At 40.0% G+C, this 25,012-nt stretch overlaps 1 protein-coding gene across 1 annotated transcript in view; it reads right to left on the bottom strand.

The window, feature by feature from the left end:
- Positions 1–1,016: 1,016 nt before the first annotated feature.
- wnt3 (wingless-type MMTV integration site family, member 3) overlaps positions 1,017–25,012 on the bottom strand; it is a 31,254-nt gene continuing 7,258 nt past the window's right edge. The window contains exons 2-4 of the mRNA XM_055042715.1: positions 9,993–10,234; positions 6,185–6,450; positions 1,017–3,687 (exon numbers count right to left, since the gene is read on the bottom strand). Of these exons, the coding sequence (XP_054898690.1) occupies positions 3,208–3,687; positions 6,185–6,450; positions 9,993–10,234 (988 nt within the window). The 3' untranslated portion in view covers positions 1,017–3,207. The remainder of the gene's footprint in view (positions 3,688–6,184; positions 6,451–9,992; positions 10,235–25,012) is intronic.

Genomic DNA, 25,012 nt, shown 5'->3' on the forward strand with positions numbered 1-25,012 from the left:
TATTCAAAGTTATTCATTTTCATACATTTTACTTTTAAATAACATTCTGTGTTATTTAAAAGTAAAATTGTAGCTCATACTGGTGGTGCTTTCTGATATGGGCAACTACCCAGGGCAACATCTTGTTGGGGGTTCGTCTTTCCTTCTTGATTTTGTTTCCACCCATCTGTGATGGGAAACTGTCAAAGCTACTGCCTTAATATAAGTGCTTACTTTAACTGCTGGAAGACAATTACAGGCTTAGTTAGAACGCAGAATTAGTTGTAACCAAGAGAAAAGTTTCAAAGCCTTGCAGTGCTGTGAGTGCTGCTGCTTACATTTCTTCTGGTTTTATTAGTACTGAGGAACGTGTTGTTTCATCGCCGGAGGCTCAGTCTTCAGAATAGTGAATTCACCTCAATAAATGAAGGACAGCCAATTGGATGTAAATCAATAAAATACAAGGCTCCAACACATTTTCCAAGTAAACGTCCCACACTTTTCTAACCTCCTGAGCTCTCAGTCGATTTTTGAAACATTGTCTGTGTATAGAATCAAAGACTGCATGCAAATTTGAGATATTTCCACATCGTTTTGATACAAAAGACGCAAAACCACATACCGTGAGGAAGGCTAGATGAAGGGAATGGGTGAATGGATGGATAAAACACTGTATGTGCAACGTTTATTTAACTACCAGCACAAGAAAAAAAAAAACCCTTCTGGTTAGAGTAATGTTCTTTTATAAATTCAAATATTTATCACGTAGACAATAAAAGTTGCTAATATTTTTACATAATTTTTCCCCATACTTGAGCTGTGTCGGAACCCTCGAAATCCGGTCCTACTTTGAAGAATGTACTGTCATTTTGTTTTTGTCCACAGAAAAAAAAAATAAATAAAAATACACACCAGTACCAACTTGACAAGTGAAGATCTTGATCTGACGACGGAAACATCAAGAAACACGAGACAGACAGATTTTTCTTCTTCAAATATATAATCTTAGTTCAGTCATACAGATATATACATTGTATAATAAATAATATTTATAAAAACATAACATTTACGATTATAAAATAAAAAGGGAATTATTCACTTTAAAACATTTGTACAAAACTTTGGATATAGCAGGGGGGTAAAGTCAGGATGTTGGATAGTGGAAAGGTACATCCAGGTAGAAGATGACAAATATGCTAAGCTATGTCACACAGAGAGGACAGCCCATACAGGGTGGGTATAATTTATAAGAAGCATGAGGAACCATCACAAAATGATTATTTTTTTTACCTTTTCCCACACAAAAGACCTCATTTTCCCTTAGTGATCTCCTAGTTTGACCTTAGTTAAATCCATTCCTCTGCTGAACTCCTGCATGCTCCCTCAGTGTTACCACGACGGTGCGGCAGGCATGTTTTTTGGGGTGAAGCACAGACAAGAATACAGCTTCATAAATCAGACCTGTTGAATGCTTCAGGACGGGAAAAACATGAAGGAATGCTTGGAGAGATGTGACAGCCAATCAGAGGCTTCCCCAATCCTTGGTCTCCACGTGTCGTTACATGTCCTCTTGTCTTTACTGAATAAGATTTATTTTTAGACACAGATCTTTATGACGAACCTGATGAACTGTAATCAAACGCGCTAAAGCTCGACTCGAGCACGACACGTGGATTCATGAGCAGTTTAAAGGCCAAATTCGCCCTCGGAAAGTGCAACAAAGCTATTATTCATAAGAACTTTGCAGACTTTTAAAAAATGCTTGTATTCCCACCTAGAGTTGTTGGAACAGTGCATACATAAACCCATGTGGGGATGTTGGTGAGAGAAATGCACATGTGCCCTCCTGCATACCTTCAGTCCCATCCCAATGGCCATAATTCAAAAATGCAGGGCTATAAACCTCACACTGTAGTGTGAGTTTTATATATATATCCAGAATTTGCAGATGACAGGTCCAGTGGAAAGGACTCAATCAGCTCAGTAGTTTACAATAGACAGGACTGTTGCACCGTCTGCCTGCTGTTTTCAGTTCAGTAGTTAAAAAGTGACATTTGGGCTGCAGAAGAATAACTGATAGGATGCCATGTTAGTTTTAGACGTACGTAATAGCTAGAGGACTGAGGTGTAAGTTGGGGAAAAGGGTGTGTTTTACTGCATTATGTGTTTCTATACATGCCACAAACATCATGTTGGCATAGAGGAGGGAAATAAATAAAGACACGGGGGAGAGGGCGCTGAAAGTGGCACAACTGCTTCCCATGAGAGCAGGTGAAGTTTTTCAGGTAGTCCAGTGCAGGGGTTGTAAGGATTAAGTTGTTTTGTTGTTTCTGATTTACCTTTAACTATCTGTTACGGAGCCCAGTAAGTGTCAGGTGTCAAAGTAAAAACAGGTTAAATGGGTCGTGTTCCTCAGGTCAGGAAATGAAGTATGTTAGGAAACAAACTAGACGCTAAAATCTTAAAACTCTACATCATTTCAGCAGCTGAAAAGTAGAATAGGTGTAACATTCATATTCTAATAAAGCAGATCATGTTTGCTGAGTGCTTAAGTCACAGGTTCCTAATGTTGTTTGTGCCATGTCCTCATTTAACTGCCTCATTCTAAGTATTTGTGCTGTTCAATGTGCAAAAACTGAGGTGGAGAAATATTTGCTGCCTTACAGATTTCTTCAGTTTGTCACAATAACTTGGATCAAACAAATATCAAAGTACTTTTACTTTACTCTAAAAGTTTTGACTTTTAGAGTAAATAGTAAAGACAAACTAATGATTTCATTTATCCATTTATCCAAATTGTTCAACATTGTTGAAAAGTATTTCGGTGTTAGGCCTCCATTTCCTGTGACGATGTTAACAGAAAGTGTAAATGTCTGACACGTCCAACGTGATTTAATGACTGTACTGTTAATAGTGCTGATGGATGAATATTGCATCTGAGTGTTGCAAGATACAGACAATCTTTTAACTGTATAGAATTATACAGCTGGTGTATATAAACACCAGTGTTACTGTAAATCAATGAACTCAAGGAATTACCAAACTAAACTGACCTAAGCTCTGTTTTTATTGTTGCACCTGACCCTTGCTTGGCTCCGCACTAAGTTTGTGTGTGAGTGGGTTATTGACCGGTATGCAGAATGGGTCTGCGTCTGCAGGGAAGTTGTGCAGGACACGGGGGTTAAGGTAGAAGGTCCAGCAGTCAGTTTGCCTTAAAGTACAGGCCTCTTATTTGCACGTGTGCACGTCATAGACACGCACACACTCCTGGCAGCTGACGTAGCAGCACCAGTGGAAGATGCAGTGGCATTTCTCCTTGCGCTTCTCAGTCCGGGTATTGTGGCCGCGGCCGCAGCATAGGAGGTCGCATCCCTCGATGCCGTGTGACGACACGTTGCAGACGCGGTCGCGCGTCCCGAACGACCCAGTTTCTGGGTTGGGCTCGCAGAAGTTGGGGGAGCCCTCATAGTAGACCAGATCGCGCTCGGTGGGGTGCTTGAAGAAGTTGTACTTCACTCGAAGGGTCTCCACCCAACCCCGTGACTCGCGGTGCTTCTCCACCACCATCTCTGAGGCGCTGTCGTACTTGTCCTTCAGGTAGTCGCCCAGCGTGCGGAAATCCGGCTGCGCCCACCAGCAGGTCTTCACCTCGCAGCTTCCGGAAAGGCCGTGACATTTGCAGCGCAGGTGCATGTGGTCGAGGATGGTCTGAGGAACACAGAAGGCAGTCATTTAGTTTGTGGCGTTGCACATCTTTTGATATTTTGGATGCCATTGACCAATTGAAACAGTAGTGCACCAAAGCACCTCGGATTTGACCCAGAACTGTTTCTCTCTAGGTCTTACTGAAAAGTCTTTTTCCAGATTTCTATGGGACAAGCTGACCTCTATCGAGAGATATGCCACCTCACGATCTCAGGATACATACAAAAAAGATGCTAAGACATGACGTCTGTCGGTCACATCTGCTTACTTAAGATTTTGCCTGAAGGCCTGTCAATACATGTCTTTTAGAATATGTCTCCACCAGATTTGCACATCTTTAGACTTTCCAAGATATATCTGGGACAGACTCCCAGATATAGCAGTACATAAATCATTTTTATGTAAACTGTTTTATTATAAATCTGACTTTATGGTCTGAGTCGTCATGTTGGAAGGTGAACCGCCACCTCGGAGGGAAATCTTCTGAAGGATCCACCTGGTTTTCTTCCAGAGTTGTCTCGCATTTAACTCTTCCTGCTTCGCTTTAAGTTTCAATCACACGTTTATTGAAGCTGTGATTATTGTACATTTTTTAGCAGATATTTTCCTTCCACTTAACTTTCTGTAAATATTCTTGAATAGAGAGCAGGTGGATTCTTTGGCAATGATTTTTTTTATTTTTATTTAGCTTTATCCTTCTTGAGTGTCAAAGACTATTTGCTGGGCAAAAATCAAGTCAACATTCTTCTCCTATGTTTGTATTGGATGTAAGACTGTCACGTTTCGTTGGCTGTAAAATTAGTCAAAGGTAACAAAATGGAGATATAAAAATCTTTGTTACATTAGACTGTAAACTTAATAAAATATGTTATAATTTTACATCTCTGTTAGTAACACAATGTTGGGGTGTTTTTATCCAATGCCAAACCATGAGACTCTCCATACCAGCAGGTTACGTTGCGGTTCATTGTCTGAAGCTTGCGCAGTGCAGTTCTGCGAAATAAAAACGAGCCACTGGCTGTATGTCACTCAGGGTTCAGGCAGCTGTGAAGCACAGATGCTTTGTGCTGCTGCTAATTCTCTCTGAAGTCAGCGTGCGTTCCCTCAGGGCGCATTTTACCTTTGTGTTTTGATTTAGTTGTGCTTTCATTTACCAGATATATTTAGCAGCTGAATTCCCCCAGCTAGGGCGGAAAGCAGGTGGCCGTGCACCGGCGGACTGGTGACATCACGATGTGAGCTTGTCATGCTGAGATAAAGTCCCAGGGCCTCGGGGCTAAATAGTGAAGCGTGAGAGCACCAGGTGGAGAGAGCTGGAGGCCTCTGACGGCAGCACTGCTCAGTTATCTCCTGTGGCCCGTCTAACTGCTCCGGTGTGCTCAGATCAAAGGGTTGCCTCGTTCCCGTGTGGTCCCTCTATTTGCCCCCGAGCGAGCAGCCGAGGGCCTGTTTTCCCCCAGCAGTGACGGCAGCCGGTGATGTTTTAAGTCTGAGCTGATTCCCTTTTTCTTCCACCGTCAAGTCGCTCGGGTTATTTGACTGTTGGGGGAATTTTTTCCTTCTTCTTCTTCTTCCTCTTCTGCTTCTTCTTCATTGGGACACCGAGCATGAAAGGCAAGGCGTGGGGCTGACTGTTGTTTAGATGAGTAATTAACCAGTCATTCAAAGTCGGGAGCTCATTTTCAGTCAGAGTCTCGGAAATGTGCGGACGAGTCAAATAGCAAATCCCTGCTCATCTCACAAGCAGTTAGTAATCCCAAACCGCAGTGTTTACCGCATAAATCATCTTCGCTTTGGAACAAGCAGCTCATTGTTTTAGTTTTCATAGTGGCCTGAACTTTTCTTGAAGTTAAATTAAGTAAACTTAGTTAAACTTTTAACAAATACACTGGCAAGCATCTGCCTTTACAAATGGATGCCTTTTGGAGTTTGTCTCCAACAGCAACTTTTCATATGTACATTTTTCCCCATATCATCTTTGCGAAAAAGTTTAACTTCAGTCAAATTGGATGCACTACTGAACGGTGCAACTTTGAGTATTCTACCGCCTATAACGGATTTTCTTTCTTGATTACTTCATTGGCGTCCCTGTGCCTGAAGAAGGAAAGGTGTAAAGCCAGGACTTGGTTTGCAGCTGTGGCACATGCTTTTCTGTTTTCAAATGACGGGCTCAACAGCACGTAGTAGACTATAAATGCTTAAGAAGCCTCAAATGTGATTGAATTAAAACAATTGGCTTCTGTAAAGCCAATTGGGCTAAACTTCCTCCACTGTGATCTAAAAGATGCATTGCCAAGTTTAAAATGAAATGATTAAGTTCGACAAAGAAAGTAAAAAAAAAAGAAGGAATTTGTAAAGCAAAAATGGTTTTCACATTTTTTCAAGGCATTGTACACTCACAAGTATTGTATAAAGTCTACCCAACTTAAGTCTATTTGGTACTGCACATTTACATTTTATTAGTCAAATCCTATCACTGACTCTTTCTGCACATGCTTACTGTGCGTCCGGCCTCGTTGTTGTGCCGGTTCATTGCAGAGCGAGCATCCGGTCTGTTCTCCCTGGCATCTGCAAATTCCCTTGACACCAGCACCCCGAACTCCGCGTCCTCGCTGCAGCCGCCCCACTTCCAGCCCTCACCCGGTGGCCCCTTGTGGTGTGAGTCGCAGCCGCACATGGTGGACGTGCCCTCGGCGCAGGATCGGGTCACTGCAAAGGCAACACCGGCAGAGGCTATGGCATGAACGAACGCAGACTCTCTCGTAGCTGAAGGAGACAATCAAAGACAGACAGAGTAGAAAAAAAAAAGGAGAGGAGTGTCAATCTTGAATTTAAACATGGACAAAGCTGCTGCCAACATCCAGACAGATACATTGAAAAGGATCCCTCCAGGCAAAACCCTTTTAACACAACTTTTCATCTATGGAAGCAACAAATTTATGGACAGGTATTTGCCAAAGGAAAAAAAAGAAGAAGAGAAAAACAAGTAGCTCAAAGAAAACTCCCTTTTTTGTATTAATTTTTAACAGTTTTTGTTTACAATTTAGTTCATATTAGCGGCAACAAGGCAGAATCTCTGCCCTGACAGCTCCCCATTGTGGTGTCAGGTAGGCCCCGGTATTGAGTGGGAGCTCAGTGACCTCCTGTCATCCCCGAGGTGTGCTGCTGTGCATCTGGATAGTGTTTCAGGAATGTTGTCACCCCCTCACCCGTCCCAGCTCACAGCCCAACGGCCTCAGGTGAAACCGAGCAGAGCGTCGTCCCGTTTCTTACTGACGCTGAAGGGATGGAGTTAGGCCTCCTTTCAAGGGAACAGCTTATTATGTAATCAGATACCATTGTTTCACAATCACAGCACACTTAGTACAGCTCAGCCATTACTCTGCTGTAGACTCACACAAGAATGACAGTGTGTCATATAGCTGACTTGTCAGGAGCGCGTACTGGCCTGATCTCTCTACTACAGGGGCTGGGGCAGATTTTATATATATATTTTGCCTTAACATGAACAGAATCAAATTCTCAGCTGTATCTAAAGTAAGGAATTCCTCCGTGTCTCAACTTTAGAGAAAACCCAACAGGGGCACTTTAAAAGACTCATCAATGCTCAGCATGTCTCCAAGCAAAGTTGCAAAAAAGATGGACTTCATAGTCAAGCCAAGATCTTTATTGTCTTCTCAACCATTTATGTAATGCACAGAAAGAAGTGGACTTGATCGGCTGTTTTCCAGTTTTCTTGTAAGTCTTTCGAGGATTTTCTTTGAAAGTTGTCCGCTTTATTTATCCTGTTTTCATACCGTAGCCATGTTTGTGCACTGTTTGCAGCCCACTATGTTTAATTTATTGTCAGTCATAAATCCAGCAGCATTGTGAAGGCTTCAAAGAGCATCGTGAAGACAAAGGAACACAAAGCAGGGAGAAAAGATGTGGAAAACTTTAAAACAAGGTTGGGTTCTAAAAGAAAATCTGAAACTTTAAACATTCTCATGGAGCAACCAAAACATATTACTGTCTCTCTGTGGTGGCAGCAGTATGCTGTGGGGATGCATAATGTTCAGCAGAGAGAGAAATCCTAATCAGAGGTGATGGGAAGACATGATTTAGCCAATTACAGGGCCGTTCTGGAAGAGTCCTGTTGCAGACGTTCAACTTCCAGCAAGGTCACAACCCCAAACATACAGCCAGAGCTACAATTTGATCGTTCAGATCAAAGCATATTTATCTGTTAAATAATATCCAGTCAAGGTCCAGATTAAGATTTTCTGGCACAACTTAAAAATACTTACTTTTGCAGGGTTCTCTATTGATCAAGACCTATTTAACAACAGTCTGCGCTATTGGAAGTACATTTTGTAGAAATAAGGGATGACTCAAGACTTTAGCGCACTTTACAGTCTGCAGGTTGGGCTTCCTTTTCTTGCCCTGCCAGGACCAGTCAGACCCTGAAAACAAGCCCCCATGAGCCCTGGGCCCCTGGATCTCTGGCTGTCAACCAAGGCCAGCACTGCTCCTGCTACCTGCTGGGCCCATCAATCCGCCTTTGTTTCCCTTGTGTCACACTGTATTATCTGCACAAAGGACCCAGCGACTAGCGCCCCCACAGCCCCGCTCTGCCCAGAGCTGGCATTCCCTTAACTCCCCCTCCTCTCCCTCCAACTACCCATTTCCACCTCCACTCTGAGCTGAAATGGCATACACCCTTATACCCCCGCATCTATTTCCCTGGATCCTTGGCCATTCACCAAATAGCAGTGCCAATATGCACCTGAAGGTGGCGACAGGTTGAACATCTCCAAAACTCCCTTCTTTTTCCTCACTCCTACAGAGACACACTCGTCGTCTTTCCTTTGCTACTTCCTTCGCTTCCTCACCCCAAAGATCTACAGGTCTAGATTTGGGGAGATCTCCTTTCAGGCTGTTTTCATGACAGAGTCAAAAGGGCGTGTGAATGGGGTGTCCGTGGGAGCTGGACTGTGTGGGGAGCGGACTGGTCTTCATGCACAGTAGGGGTTGAGCGGAGCCCCTAGGCCCTTTTCTGTTGCCTGTAATCTCATTTGGCCTCCCCTATCCCTTTTATTTGACTGAGGAGCTTGGACTGCTCACACTGCCCATTCCTGCCCGGTTTCCCTCTCCTCTGACACACAAGCTAATTCATTTCCAATCAGCAGGCTTAGTCACAATGCAGAAACGTCTACCTTTAAAATCCGGGTTTTGAGCAGAAGACATGGTTCTATTGTTTCCTGTGTAAGGGATATTCCATATCAGTAGTTATGTTAGTGAAAAGCACCTGATATACTTTTTATAGTGTGTCAACTGCACTTATTGTACTCATCTGCAATTTTGTCAAATCAATATCTGTCTGAATAGAGTCAAAATATATTGCCTTGAAATTTTTTTTTTCTCTTTTTAACATTTTTTTTATGAGGTTTTCACATTTCATCAGATCACACCCACAAACGTCACTGTTCGTTTTCTTTTAACAAAAAATATCTGAAAAGTATAGTGTGTATTTCTTTCTATTCAGACCTCTGCGTCAGGACAGTTGAGATCCAACTTTAACTTGAATTATATATGCATCTCTTTTGAGGTGTTCTTCTACCACCTTTCAACATTTAGAGTCTGAAATCTTCATAATGCAAAATAGCTCAAGTTTATTTAAATTGGACAGTCAATGACTGTCCACACCAATTGTCAAGTTTTGAAAAGTCAAATTCTCCATTGACAATCTGTGGCAAAAAACGTGGAAGGATGTTTGAAAATTGTCTTGCAACCTCACCGCTTTAAACATCTTCAAATCTGTGTTCCTGATCTGTCTGCTATATTCTTCATACTTCGTTATAGGTGCACAATATTGAATTGCAGTTATCCTTATCAATATTTCTGAAAATTCTCAATTTTAAAAGACTGCTTCAAATTTAGATTAATTGTTAAGTATATAATTATTGTAATATTTAGCAATATTATAGCCTTCGTCCTCTTGATAATGTTTTTTCTCTAATAAACCTCTGAGGCCTTCATAGACCAGTTGAATTTGTACTCAGATTTAGTTGTACAGAGGTGGAGCATGTGGACTGAGGCTTATTATGAACGTAAAACGAACTTCTTACAAATACACCCTATTCTTTTCACTTTTTTATGCTTGAAAATATTTTCACAACTTTTAATATTATCCTTCATCTAAGTGAAAATGTGCGACTTTCTTTGCCACAGAAAAACCCCAATAACATTCACTAAAACGTGTGTTTGTCACATGACCCAATGGGTAGAAGACATTGAGTCTACGAAAACAATTAGCATTAAGGATCTACCTTTATCCAGCACTGGTCCGAAGATGGCAAGGTTGTCCTTTATGGTGGTACAGTTCCACCGGCGGCCTCTGAACTGGTGCTGACATTCCTGGATGCCCAGTTTGACACCCTCAGCAACACTGGGCATGATCTCGATGTAGTTACGACAGAAGCGAAGCTGCTTGGCCACCAAGCCAGGGATGGAGCCACACAGGAGGGGTTGGGAGCCCAGAGACGAGTACTGCTGCCCCAGGGCCAGGGACCTGTGTCACACAGCGAGAGATGGGGGAGAGGGGTCGACATTTTTAAAAGACAGCTACAGAACAAGAACAGTCTTGGAGTTTTTTGGTGACTTTCCCAGAAAATGAACGAGTGGGATAATATGGTTGTGCTGAATATGAAAGGATTTTCTGGACCTGGACAAAAAGAAATGCACCCAACCGGCCCCCTCCCCCTTGTATGGATTTTGCCTGGATTTATATTTAGTGAGCCTGGGGGTTACAAAAGGTTTCTTGTATGGAGCCCATTTAAGTTGGATAATATAACTCGTGTCGAAAAAAAAAAAAGTATAAAAAACAGCTGAACCCCCTATGTGGGTCTTGGCTTGGACTTAAACCGGCATTAAGAAAATCAGTACAAATTTGACAACGTGTGTAGGACCCGATTGGGTCTCGCTTTTCACCAGCATTGCTCTACATCAAACTTATGTTGCCAATTAACATTGGCAGTTACTCCTGTCTGGAGTCAGCCTATTTCCTGCCCTCATTGGCCCCATATGGAATGAATTGACAGAACAGTCTGTAGAAAAAAAACAACAAACAAGCAAATAAATAAATAAACAAGTCAGAACAGTTTATTGGGCTCTGGCTATGTATTTCTGGTAAAAAACATTGGAATGCTTTGCTGCTGGATGCCGTGGTCGTCCATTTTCAACTGGGAGCCCTGGACTCATATTTAGAGGAATATGACTGGATTAAAAGATGCTGACAGATTCATATTGAAATATATATAAAGCAAGCATGAGATTCTGAGGTTCCAAAACCCTCCCCTCCATGACGACACCTTGAGGTCTTGTCCATGAACAAAGCTAACATTGTTCGTGGCAGCGGAGAGTCCAACCCACACTCGGAGAAAGCTTGATTGTAAGTTGAGAATATAGATCCAACTCCTGCTTTGTGCGCACAAGAACCGGAAGGCCTTGACCTTCTTCCACAAAATGCCTTGCTGGACATGGTTCGAAGCTTCTTTTGAGACACAATGGACAGCCAAACTCTTGGTCTGGAACTCAATAGATATCGTTCCAGTGACCCGTGCAATACTGAAGAGGTGCATAACCTGCAACAACCCAACAATATCCAGAGCCTTCAACATCTCATCCCCCACATCCAGCTTACTTTCCCAAGTACTTCAACGACTTCATAGTAATTGATTCACCTTTCACAGAGTCCCTGGACTCTGTGTCCTCTGCAGAGGACAAGATGACCAAATTCATGAGATCTTTAATGAAAGAGCTTGTTCACACAGAAAACGTAGTAGTCAGTATATTCTCAAGAAGAGTAAATATGCTGAGTGAGTTTTCCTTGTAATGAGTGTAAATAAAAGTCTCTGATTCTGATTCTGGTCTGGAGCAAATCAATGCAGAGAACTAAGAGAGGATTTATCTACCCAGGGACTAATGTTGGGCCTTTACATCCATAACCCAGCGAATAACCTTGTTCTACATCAGAAAATGTTTTCTGGCTCCTATTGCACACATTTATGTATCTGATATCGATGATGCTGTTTGCATGGAGGCAAAAGGTCCAAACCCAACAAATACTCTCAAAATTATCCCAGCTTTAATCTAAAAACTGGTTTTGCTTAGACTGAAAACTTTTTCAACACCTCATGTCTTCCCATTGAGCCAAAGAAAAAGATAACTAATTGTCTATAGCCAAAAGGAGATCAGAGATAACTCATTTTCTAAGGATTGATGATGATGATGATGATAATAATAATAATAATAATAATAATAATAATAATAATAATAATAATAATAATAACTGCATTTTCTGTTGTCATTCCCTAATAAACACTTAAAATTATGGTGCATTCGCTAAAAGCAGTCATGCTTAAAACAAACTACACCCTCTTTTAGTACTAAGGCTTTTCATGTCACGACATAAAACAATCGTCTGCTCCTTCCCAGGTTCTAAAATGATTCAAACCTAACCCCAAGTGTACAAAGGCATTCAATAGGTTATACTGAGATTGTACAGATCAAATAAAGTTAAAGCAGGAAATAAATCCCTGTGGGCGCACCCAATGATTGATTAATAAACATCTTTAGCAATAATATCTTGAACTAATAATTTTCTGTGTGACTTTATCCTTGTCTTTCTGTTTGTGGAGAACTTATTTACGCAACATTGCCTCATTGCTGGCATGACATAAAAGCCTGGAAAAATGGCCACACATTTTAATCTTTGGCATACAGAGGATTCATGGTCGACCAATGGCTGCAAGTGAATCCTTTACAATCCCAAACAATGGTTTGGGATTGTTTTGCTGGTTTGGGATTCTCCACCATCATGCTTGACAATTGGAACGAGGTTTTTATGCTGAAATGTTTTGGTTGGTTTCTTTCCAACATCATGCCTTGCAATTTGGCCAAACATCTCTGCTTTGGTCTCTTCCGACCAATAAAGCCCTTCTCAGGATGATCCACAGCAAACTAAAAGGTTCATTTGCTTATTGACTTAAAACAAGCGATACGCGTGCACTTCATTTTTAATGCAACGTATTCATTTTGTGTCATGATCTGTAGGTGTTTTAACTTTTAGTTTTATTTGTGTTTCTGGTTTTAGCAACATATTACTTAGATCAGGTTTTAGATTATTGCTTTGAGCTTGTTCTTTTCATTTGTATATTATGATTAAGGTTTTTTTTTGAATTGCTGTTCCTTTGTCTACTTTTTATGTTAGCTATAGTTTTTTCCCTTTTGCTTCTAATTTTCATCTCTTGGCTTTTAGTTTGTTTCTTTCCGTTTTCCTCAGGTTACCATTTTACTTACATCTCAGCTTTTCCACATCTTTTAATTACGCTCTTCCTGCTCTAGCCCCCCAGCTGTCTCTACTTATTTCTGATTAGCTCTTATTGGTTCATCTGCTACTTTCACCTCTTTCTTAGCATTTAAGTGCTTCATGGTGCATGTCTATAAAGTGGCTTATTCTATTGCTCTCTGTTAATTACCATGGTTCTCAGTGTTTCTCCCCACAAACAGCAACTCACAATAAGCGACACCAGTGTGTCATAGGCCAGTCCACACTGAGATAAATGACCAATAAAGAAATATTTTAAAAAAAATTTTGTCACCAATATTGTTGACATTTTTATTTTTCAGATTCCAAATGTTCAAGACTAAAGTAAAAATGAAACACTTTTCAAAATGTGCTTTTAAGCAACTCCAAATCAGACATATTTCTGTTTGTTTCAATAATTGCTGCTTACAGCTCATAAAACCCGAAAATGTCGTTTTTCAAAAAGACGAACGTTTTTTTTTTTCCCTAGAGCAGAAGTATAGGTTTAATTTAGAGTCTAAAATTTCTAGGTAGATTGATTGTGGACTTTATAAAACACAGTGGATCAACACCAGCAGTTGACAAGACACCCTAAATTATCACTGACAGTGGAAACATCTCTGTAAAACTCTGGCTGGTTGGAGTTTGTGCCTCTCTACTCTTTCCCCAAACTCTGGGATCAAAGTAAATGTATAATAGCCCAGGTAAGACGCTTCTGACATTGTTTCTGTTTCAGGAATGATTGAACACAAGGAATGTGACAGTTGTACTCCTCGTCCTGGAAACATCTGTGTGAGGTCCACACCTTTTGAATCTCCTCCAAACTCTTGAATGAGCATTCCTTTACAACCCTATCAGTACTGCGGTTACTCGTGTTGCTTCTGAATCTTCTTCTGCCGCAGTTTTTGTCTTACACTCAGCTTTTCATTAACACGTCGGACGCAGTACGGTGTCTGGAACTATAAATGTTTGTGTTGACAAGCAGATTTCTGTAAAGTGAATCCTTTTCCTGTCTGTTGTTAATATTCGTCTACTGTTGCCTTGCAGCAAGAAGGCCATGGGTTCGAATCCTGGCCTGAATGTTTCTGCATTTTTGGGTCCTCTCTGGGTACTTAAAATCATTTAATCAATCTTCATGCCAATCCTTATCAGTTCCCTGGAATCTGGAAACAAAGCACAGCAGCATCCATAAAATCCTGCAGCAGCAAGGGGGGAAACTGCCTCCAGTTTCGATGAGCTTATTAATAAAGTTTATACTAAGAGTTTCTGTTTGTTTTTGTTTTTGTTACATCAGGAGGGGAAGTCCCACTCCAGAGCATGGATGACACTGATTTAAAATATATACATATATATATTTCACTTCTTAGCATAGACAAATATTCAGATCTGACTAATGAAACACAACAACCTGTTTCCTCACTTTGAAAAATGTCCCCTTTGTGCAAAATCATCCTTGCTGCTAAATTGTTAATTTGTGGTTTTGCTGCTTGAGCTGGTGTTTCAGCAACAACCATTTGTGTTGCTTTTTCACTTGTAATAGACAAAAAAAAGAAAAAAAAAGTCACGTCTTAAGCAATGAGCCATACCAGAGGACTACTGCAGATGTGCCTAAACAAAGAATAATCACTGGGGAATCATGCCAAGAACTATTACACTTTCAATCAGGTAATTAATTTTAATTGCTTTATATTTCTTTTAAACAAAATGAGACAGAAACATGTTGGTCGTGCCTAACTTCTAACATGCTCAAACAGAACAGCACAGGTTCTTCCAGAAGCTCAAACCTCTCAGGTAGGCTTAGTAAAGGAACATGCCATGTATTTGTAACATTTTTTTCCTTTTACAATGATAAACGTTGGTGGATTTCAGTGGTATTTTAAGTGATAGGCCCACTCAAAGTCTTAAAGTGATCTACAAATAAGAAAGGAACAAAATGTGTTCTTTTGTATTCAGTCCCTTTTAATTTCCTTCCTCGATTTTGAGTCCTGTATGTCCAATTTCCCTCAGATGTTTCGTTATTAGAATTAGGTCTCTGACGTTTTCAAGAGAACATTTATGAAGAAACAGCATCATGAAGAGCAAGGAGAACAAACTTCAAGTCAGAGATAAGTTGTGGAGAAGTTTAGGAAAAAGTTAGATTATAAAAGTTAGATTTGAACATCAAAATATTTGATGCAAAAATATAAGCAAAAATATTTCCTCACCAAAAAAAAGAAAAAGAAAAAAGAAAAAGGGGCAGCATCATGCTGTGGAGTCATTTTTTCTATCCAATCCTTGATCTGAAAGTCATGTGAGAGAATCTGTTGACAGGGCAACCATTATTTCTTTGCACATAACATTTAACTTTGTTATGGACCAATCCAGTAAATGAGCTACATAATTTATTATTTATCACATGGTTTGTGCCCTGGTCTCTCCTAGACAATATAACTAACAGAGACAATTCCTGCCATTCCTCCACAGAGTCCACTGTACTGCACTGAACTGTGGGGAGGAAGCTTGTCCTGTTAAAAGAGAGTGCTTCCTTTCCACAGTGCTTCCTCTTTGTAAGACTAGCTTACAAAGAAGGATTATTGCAAAGTCTATAGTTTGATTCAACCAGCTGTTCTTCTTTTGACAGATAAGGTTTTACAGCAATGGTATATGACTGATTAGAGGGATTTATAGGCCTTGAATCGGTAATGTGGCTCTTCAGGACATTTATTGCTAAATTCGACTTCGTAACTCAACTTAATTGAACTGAACAGGCAAATGATGAACGAAAGCAACAAGAAATCATGTTTGCACACTTTTCCCACACTACTTTGTTCATATTTCTCTCTTAAAATCTCTGTGACATACATTAAAGTTTGTTGTGACCAAAGGAAAAAAAAAATGTTCTAGGGAAATAGATATTCCTGCCAGGCCACACAAAACATTACATGAGAACATTTACAGGGTACGAAGTGCTGAAGAAAACGTCACAAGATGCCCCATCATTCAGGAATCCAGATGGATTACGACGGGAAAAGTCTGAGAACAATTGTTGGGCTCAGAGCAGCAACGTCCCAGAGGGTGCAACCCAATCACAGCAGGCGCTTACTCTGACAGATGAATGCCCCACCTTGACACAAAAGGTCAAGTCATCCTAATGAAATGTTCGCCTTTATAGTTTCTGATCTAAAGTGTGCTTTGTTGCATCGGGGTGTCAGAGCTCAACACTGTAAACATGAGACCAGGCTGTTTTGCCTCTACAGCTGCTGTAATGAAACATGATGAGGCCATAACAAGCCGGAGAACCACTTGTGTTGCTGGCACGATCGACACAGACACACAACAAACAATTCTTACGTTTCATCAGGAATGTCTGCCTCAAGGTTCTTAAAGTTCGGGAAACTCTCAAAATGCGGCGGCTGAGATGCTGTCGTGCAGAGTTAGCAACTCATCAATCTCCAGTCGTGTTCCTGTCACACGCTTACCCGAGCATACGCAGCCACATTATCTCATCTGCCTGCCCTGATCCCACCAACATCACACAGTTCATGTGCTGCTGACTTCACTCCGTCTGATGGGTCTCTGACTAAGGACCCCAATTACACTGTCTGCTGGTTTGGTTACTGCCCATTAATTTCTCATTTGTGGGAAGTAGTGTCACAACAAAGTTACCCAGTTGGAATCCCGTGCAAAAGATTTAAACTTTCCCTATTTTTTAATTTTGTTTTATTCTGAGTTTATTGTAATCTTTCACAATGGTTTTGATCATAAGTTGCACAGTGCCTCAATATGAAGCGATGTTAAATTGTAGGAATCAATCAGTCGCATAATTCTTAAAAAATTAAAAGAGATGTTAATTTGTCTACAAACTTCTAACAAAAAAAACAAACTTGGAAGTTAAATGGAACTAAATGGATGTAATGTTGAAAATCAAGAGTTTGACATTTTGTCAAACGTTTTGATATATTCAGGAACCTTTACAGTCAAATATCTCTTTTGCTCTTCAGTACACTAAATAAAAAAAATCTTTAAGCTGTAAAAACCATAGTTTTTTTTCTATGTTTTTTTTAATTGAAAAAAAAAAAAGCTTTTCAAGTTTTATACATGCCTGTTAAATAAAATCTCGTCATATTTTGGCAAAATGTAGAAACTAAGATTTTATTTCAGCTAATTTTTACAAAGACAGAGATAATCATCTGCAAAATGAGAGAGTAACTAAATATTCTATTTCTCAGTTGTGTGCACTGCATTTGCAGCTAGTGGCAATGCAAAAATTAAATAAAACTCATTGTTTACAGCATGGTAACAAAAAACAAAAATAACAAAATAAATATTTTCTGTCATTCTTTGAAGGTAGTTTTGTAAGCTTTTTCAGGATTATATTTCAATACACTGTTCACTTTTGCACAATGTTGACACAGCATTTAAGAGCTACTGTGAAGGACGTAAAGCACTGCAGTCCTTAAGGTTGCTTGAGGTTGGATGGGCTGTACTGACAGGAATTTTGTTGTGCTTTCGTACGACAACAATAAAAGTATTCTGATTTTGATTCTGACTCTGCTGAACCCTGACCTGGTTTCTAAATTTTTATAATCTTATATAAAAAAATAAAAAAAATGTCAAAGGAGATGAATTCAAAGTTTCTGACCCAAACTGTAAACAAAATCAGCTGTGATCTCTATGGCCTTCCTGTTTGCAAACTACTGTTTCTTTCTGTAGATAGAAGAAGGTGGTTTCCCCAGCCAGAATCACAAAACTCGGCTCAGAATGTTATCAGTTTTAGACCAAAACAGCTAAGATCATTTTGATCTAATATTGTGACAGCTATGTCATTTATCTCTTATAACCCACACTTCTAAATTACGACGTTCCTACTATTATCTGTGACGCATAGCATTCTGGTGGCCAACATCTCTATAAGCAGTGCATATCAGAGGCATTATATGTGTGTGATCTAGCCAAAGATATATTGCCATGTGCGGCATGAATGCACTTGAATCATAAGAGACTGCCAAATTATAAGAATCTATCATTTACAGTTCTGATATCTTGGGATGATAATTGTAAATCCAATAAGTAGACAGCTTTAATATGTGTTTAGCATTTCACCTGTGCTCCATTATATATGACTAACCTCTCTTATGTGGTACATGCAAGCTGTGCAAATGCATTAAGAGCTAAATAAAGCAAGCTAAGCTGTTATGCGCCATCCTCCAGATGCTATCTGTGTTTGATCCTCCTGAAAAACATATTTCTCAAACTAGATGAACACCTCTGTGTGGTGTCTTCCTGTGGCGATCAAAGGCTTGACATGGGTGGGTTGAGTTCTATCCCCCTAAATCAATGTCAACACCTGTCAACTAATCCTATGCACTGCAGAACAAAAGTAAATCACAGATTGAAAGTTTGATCTGGAAGGGATTAAACACGGCTTTCAGTTAATTTCCAGGTTCTACTCTTATTTCTTACATAGGCATAACTATGTAATGCCTTTACTTACATTTTGTACCCCTTAATAAAGCATTTTGTATCCGTGTATGTATGTATGTATGTATGTATTATTCATTGTAGATATATATTTTCATTACAATAATGGGTCATAAAAATGAGAACAAATATGAATTGACACATGGTCAGTATGAAACATCCCATAAGTGACAAGATCACTTCTTACTTAACCTTTTTAGGTACACACTGACAAAAACTGTAGCTATGAAATGACCAGCGCCTGCTTTAATAGATTGGGTTTTTTTTTTCAGTCTATTAAAACTACGTCCCTAAATTGATAACACACTTTGATTAAGAGGTCAAATTTTAGCACCAACAATTAGCAAACAGCTGTTTGAAGCTGATAACTTGCCGTCAAACCATGAAGCTGATGGGCCACAGCAGTAGAAGCCCAAGCCACAGGCCAGGTCTGTCACAAAACTTAAAGAGAAATTCACCAAAATTTGACAACGCCAAGATTGTGGAAAAAGTCGGCTGGCCTGATGAACCTGGATTTCAGATGCAATAATCAAATTTTGGCATAACCTGGATTCAGCTTGCTCTGTATCACTGATTTTAGCTGAAATTGGTGATGAGATGGTCCGGGTGTATTTTCTTTGCAAACCTTGGGCCATTTAGCACCAATAAAAACCTTGAATGTCTTGAATGTTGGTCTCTACAACCAACAGATCTCAGGATGTTTGGGAGGTTGCGAAAGGTTGTTGATATACAATAAATCTGCAGCAAATTGCAAGTGAATTTGGGCTAAAATCTCTCAAGAATGTTTCTGACACCTTGTTAACCTGATACTAAGAGGATTTCAAACCATTCCTAAGGCAAAATGAGATTCAACTCGATGTTAAACTTCTTGTTTTCACTTTTTCTAGCTTTTAAGAAAAAAAAAAAAATTCTTCATTTGTCTGTTTCCTTTCCTCACTTTGTATGCATGCATACACTACAATACATGTGCTATGCTTTCATGTTACTAGTAAAAAGCAACCAGTGTCCAAAGAAAAACAACGAGACACATTTAGACAGCCTCAAAAACTGCTGATGAAGACCCTTCTTAAAGGAAAAAATCAGCTTTATGTTTTATCTACAGTAAAACAGAAACTCAGTCTTCCTATTCATTCAACCAAACCTCTTTCCCACCACTACGACAACATTGGCCCAGTCAGTGAATTGAAGATTTCGAAAATTAATTTACCAACCACATGAGAGTTTGTGGTGGACGTGCTTGAACTACAAGCGGCGGATCGACAAGCCCATTTTTCTTCCTTTGCAAACGATGTGCCTCACTTGATCCATAAGAGCAGTTGAGATGAAAGGGATATCTTTTTGGCTAGGTGCTAATGAGAGTCTTAACCCTGAGGGTTTATGAGGTTCATTGTGCAAACAGACACACACGCAGACTCATGCAGTTAGACCACATGTGTGCCGTGCTGATCCCGCCTGCTCTGCCTCACTTCTCGGAAGCCACGAGCAACATGTCTTGACTGAGGGAAGGAGCAGCAGGCGAGGAGACCTCCTGAGAGGCAGAATGCCGAGGAAATCTGCTGCAGGGGGAACAGACGAGCGGCGCAGAGGCAGCAAACGGCAGGACTCTGGAGGTGCGTGCCCAGACTTGTTTGGATGGGGCCTCCGTTGCCCTTGGGGGGGAAGTTCACAGCTTGGTTGGGGGTTTTCTCAGTCTCAAAAACTGGGGTGGTGTGAACGCATGATGGGCCACTGGAAACCACAGAGATAAAGCAAAGGGATTCCACCACACACCTTGCTGAAGAGCTAAATATCAGGCAATCACAAGGCAGTCATCATAAAAGCACGGACCGACACCCTCCGAGACAACGTGCTCCAACATAAATATAATCTCACTTCAGAGTCTCTGAAGTGTTAATTTTGTTTATGTGAAGACACAACATGAGTCAAGGTGATTATGTGCATTTGGGCATATGTAGGTGTGTCTGTGTAATGAGCAATGCATTACAAAAGTTAGTGTGTGATGTGTCTTTTCTAAGGTTCTTTGAGAGACAGCAGTCAAGATACTTACTCAGGAATTTGTACCGTTGATGTATTGCTCACGGACCGTAGATAACGGACTGAAGAACATTTGGTACTGACCATGTGTCAATTCATGGCTGCTTTGACAACGAGTGAATGTTTCTATTATCTACTTTGACTATTATAACTAATGTGAATATTTGATTCCAATAGGTTGTATTTATTGAAAGGAAATGACTCAGAGTTCCTATTGGTTCGATTAGGGATTACAGTCACATTTTATGATTCAACTTTCCCACACAGAACCAAAATGAAAACTCAATCTTCTGAAAATAGGTGGTGTCAACCCAAAAGCTTGATCCAATTTCATGAAGTAGATTGTGCAGTGGTAGCTGATGTTACATGTAGATCTCATTTGGACATAATTCACAGCTGAAGTCACATGCAGTCGTAGTTCAGATCCATATAGTTCATTATCAGTCCTTCTCAGTATCTTTGGACTTTGGTTTTTTTTTTCCAATTATAAAATGTTTTTCTTTTTTTTTTTAATAAGCCACTTTGATTTTGGCTTTTAAATCTAAAGTTTGGAAACTCATGTAAAAAGCTTTGCAAAGAAAACTATCTTCATGTACAGTTTGTGAACGACACCAATAACAACAATCTGACAGACATTCAATCTGAGATGTTTTACAAGAGAAAAGTCTCAAATTGCTGTTAGAACACAATAAATCAAACTGTAATATTAAGTCTACAGCTAATTGAAATACAGCAAGTTTGAGCAGTTTTATCTTTTTGTTTTACCGTCATTTATCTTAATATTTAATGCAAATGCCTCACTACAGATAAGCTGGACACACTGATAAGCCATCGTGGGAATAAATAGGTAAACAGCTATTATTGATTAACTTGCATAACAGGCCATCTGCATGTAATTTTATGTTTTTGCAATGGGCACTGTTGAAGGCTTCAAATGGAAAAAACAAAACAAATTTTTAGTTTTCATAAATTCAGTTTTCTTGAGCAACAACACATCACAGTAAAACAGTTAATGATATTGTTTTTTGTAAATTGTGCATTCGTTGGGCTTTAAAAATCTTGGGGGAAAAAATCACAGCAATATAATTATTACATATTAATTATATATATTTGATCATATAAAAACATAGTACAAACAGAGTGATTTATTCTAGACAAACAGATTTTCATGTTCACATCCTAAAGCAGATCATCCAGCGGCATGTTTGCAGCTCCAGCTCCAGCTGGGAGGGACTGTGGTATCAGGACTCAGTCGCTGTGAGAGTTTGGACAAGAGAAAGACACCCATGGCAGAGCCCACCGCTTGAGTCAAGTACATAGAGGAAGATAGTCTCTAGGAGTCTCTAGTAATACCAGAAAAAGTCACAAGATTTACTATTGATTTCTTTTTTTGAGAACATCTGAAGCCTGAAGTCAGTGACTATAGCTACAAAGTTGCTGCATTAGCCACAGTGGTTTGCTTTGCCTGTTAAAGGCAATTGCAGCCCAATACAACGTCCATATGTCCAGCAGAGGGCAGAGAAATGCACTGCCACATGCGTCCAGTGGATTGTTGGGAATCGGTTGATCGCTTTGTTTTTCACCATGTGTTGTTTGCTACTTAGCTTGCCCTTAAAGTTTCTTCTTGAGTTGTTCTGAGAGCACTTTGCTTGTACAAACAGATTTGACATTGGCATTGAATTTGATGAAATACTTTGGAATCTCATTATGTTTGCCCACAGCAAATATTGATGACGGGCGCCAGTTGCTCTGAGCTATGTCTGAATAAGTTAACTTACTTTTTAAGAAAAGTTATTAATAATGTTGGCTTATTCTGGGTTTGTGCCTGAAGCCCCAAGCCCCTGGTGTGTTCCTCTGTGAGAAGACTTGTGCAGCAGCAGACTGCAAAAACATTGTTTGCATTAAACTTGGATCCACCTCCGGATTACCTCTATATGTCGACGCCGCCGCGCAGTTTTGTCAGATTTGCCCGGAGGACACCATGAGGCGCAGAAGGTACCGTGCACTGGAAGCATTGCCATCAAAGTCGCATATAGAAATCCCATAGCAGAATCCGGGAAAGTAAGGAAAAAGTCATTTGAAGGAGAGTAAGTGGAACAAGCAAAGTTGCTTCCTTACCTCCCCCTGAGGATAGATCTTTTTTTCTGATGGAGGCTGGAATTTGTCCAAGTTTTATTGTTCTGTTTGCTGCTTCTGTTTGACACGCTTTATTTATTGTCCAGATGCTGCTGAATGATCAGATTTTTAAAAATGACAGAACTGCTCCAAAACAAAGGTTTCGGAACATGTCGTTCTTTGTCTTTGCCACTCTCTGCTGACGTTTGAATCGAAGTTGAGAGAAAAAGCTCTCATCTGATTCAAGACTCCATCTGCAAGTAGGGAAAGTGATCAGATTGCAAAACTTGAGGACCTTTTGGTCCATAAGAAACTGAGAGTAGCAGCAGCTCTGCAAGGCATCAGTAAAGTCATATCAAAATTAAACATGAAGCAGGTTGACAAAACCGACCCTTAGACTCAGACTGAGCAACGGAATAGCAGGATTTTGTGAATTAGTCATGAGAGCAGATTGTCGGCACGACTGCATGAATCGTTAGCAGCATCTGATGCAACACGATGGATTGTTTGGAATGGCACGCCTGGAATTTCTTTATGAAAATTTAAAACATCATGTTTATGAATTTTATTTTAAAAAAAGCCGATTGCTGCTTACTTTCTCATGGGTGGTTAGCTGAAAAAAAAAGTGTGAAACTTTAGAAAAAATATTGGGAGAAGACAGCCTGCCAGTTCTCACATATTTTGCAAAGGTGATAGCCCAACCCAGGAAAACCCCGCTCCAAATCTAACAATCTGCTATCTTTCTGGGATTAACTCTCGGCGCATGTTTTCGATTTTGCTGCTGTCTCTTCCAAGTTGCTCAATTTAGCCTGATTTAGCAGAATTACTAGAAGTGCTGCAGATTTATTTGCATAGAAATGTTTTACCCCAGGTTAGGCATGTCCCAACTAAGAGGTGATAAATTTACTGTTGATTTGGATCCAGACCTGGATCTGGAGCTTAGCTTCTTTTTGTATTATTCACCGTGGGTGGAGGCTTATAATCTTGGACTGTACTTTATTACTAAAACAATTGAAAATCTAAAACAAATTCAAATCATATGGAGAAATTTGTGTTTTTTTGTTTCTGTATAATTACTTTATTTATAAGCACAATTAAGAAGGTTTCTTGTCATATCAATCTTGATAGACAAATAGATACAGGGATGAACAGAAGGACTGATGGACGGACAGAAAGTAACCAATTGACAATGTCAAGAACAACATTGTGGTTGGCTATGGGTTCTATCGATGCTCACTCCATCACACCAACAGATTGAGTCTGTAACACAACTCTGGACTAATCGACATACTCCTGCTATTTAGGCCAAATTCTGATGGTGTCCACTGAATGTTGCGACATAAATCGAGACTTTTCCAATCTGTTACAGTTCAATTTTGGAATAGTCTGCTGCTCAGTTTCTGGTTCATAGAGGAGTGGCACTCAATAATGCTGCTGTGACCCACCTGTTTGGATTTTGTTCCTTTTCTATCATCTCAAATCAGTCTGCCCATTTTCACCTTATGTCAAGGCGTTTTTGTTGACACAACTGCTCGTCACCGGATATTTTTTCATTGATTCTGTGTAAACCCAGCTAAGAAAAAAGATCCCTTTAAATAAACAGTTCCTTAAATATTTAGAACAGCTACTACTCACTCCTTCTTTGTTCTGGATTCTGTTACTCAGGCTGATCTTCTGCAAGTTACCATAATGTCTAGATGCCTAAATGGATTGAGTCTTATGATAGGCTGGTTCATGTTTTGAAGTAACAAGCAATTAAACAGACGTGCTTAATATACTGGGTGGTGTCTGTATGTCAAAATCAAAATTAAAATATTTCCACCTGGGCTGAGCTGTGCTTCTAGTCAGTGACTTGACGGTTTTGATCATTGGTGTGATCTGAACATCTTTGCCACTGACAAACATGTTGGATGAAATGTATTTTGCTAATACTTAACCTTTATAACATCTCATGTCAGTGAGATCAGCTAGAAGATTTCAAATAAAGCATATGTGTGTGGGGGGGGGGGAGTAGGGGGGGTGTCCATGCTTGTCCTCTTATGATGTCTTAGCCCCTGGTCATTGTTGTTTTTCCTTTGAGGAGCTGTCTGCTCTGTGTTTTACTGTAATGGCTGTGTAGCAACGGAGTTTGTCATTTCCTTCAGAAGCACGATGCTTGTCCTTTGATGGTTTGTTAAGATCATGACTCACCTTCAGTGCTTTGAAATATCAGAAGCCTTTGAAGCTCTCACCTTGCTCCAGTTTGACTGGAGAGTGTGTCACATGTTTCATGTTTTAGATGAATATGTGCAATAAACTCCAATTAACTGATGTACAAATAATAATAAAAAACCTTTAGTCAGTCATATTGTTGAGTGTAGCTGTTTCACTTTG

The sequence above is a fragment of the Poeciliopsis prolifica genome, unplaced genomic scaffold (assembly GCF_027474105.1).
Source record: "Poeciliopsis prolifica strain line A6 unplaced genomic scaffold, Auburn_PproV2 SCAFFOLD018, whole genome shotgun sequence".
Classification (NCBI taxonomy): domain Eukaryota; kingdom Metazoa; phylum Chordata; class Actinopteri; order Cyprinodontiformes; family Poeciliidae; genus Poeciliopsis; species Poeciliopsis prolifica.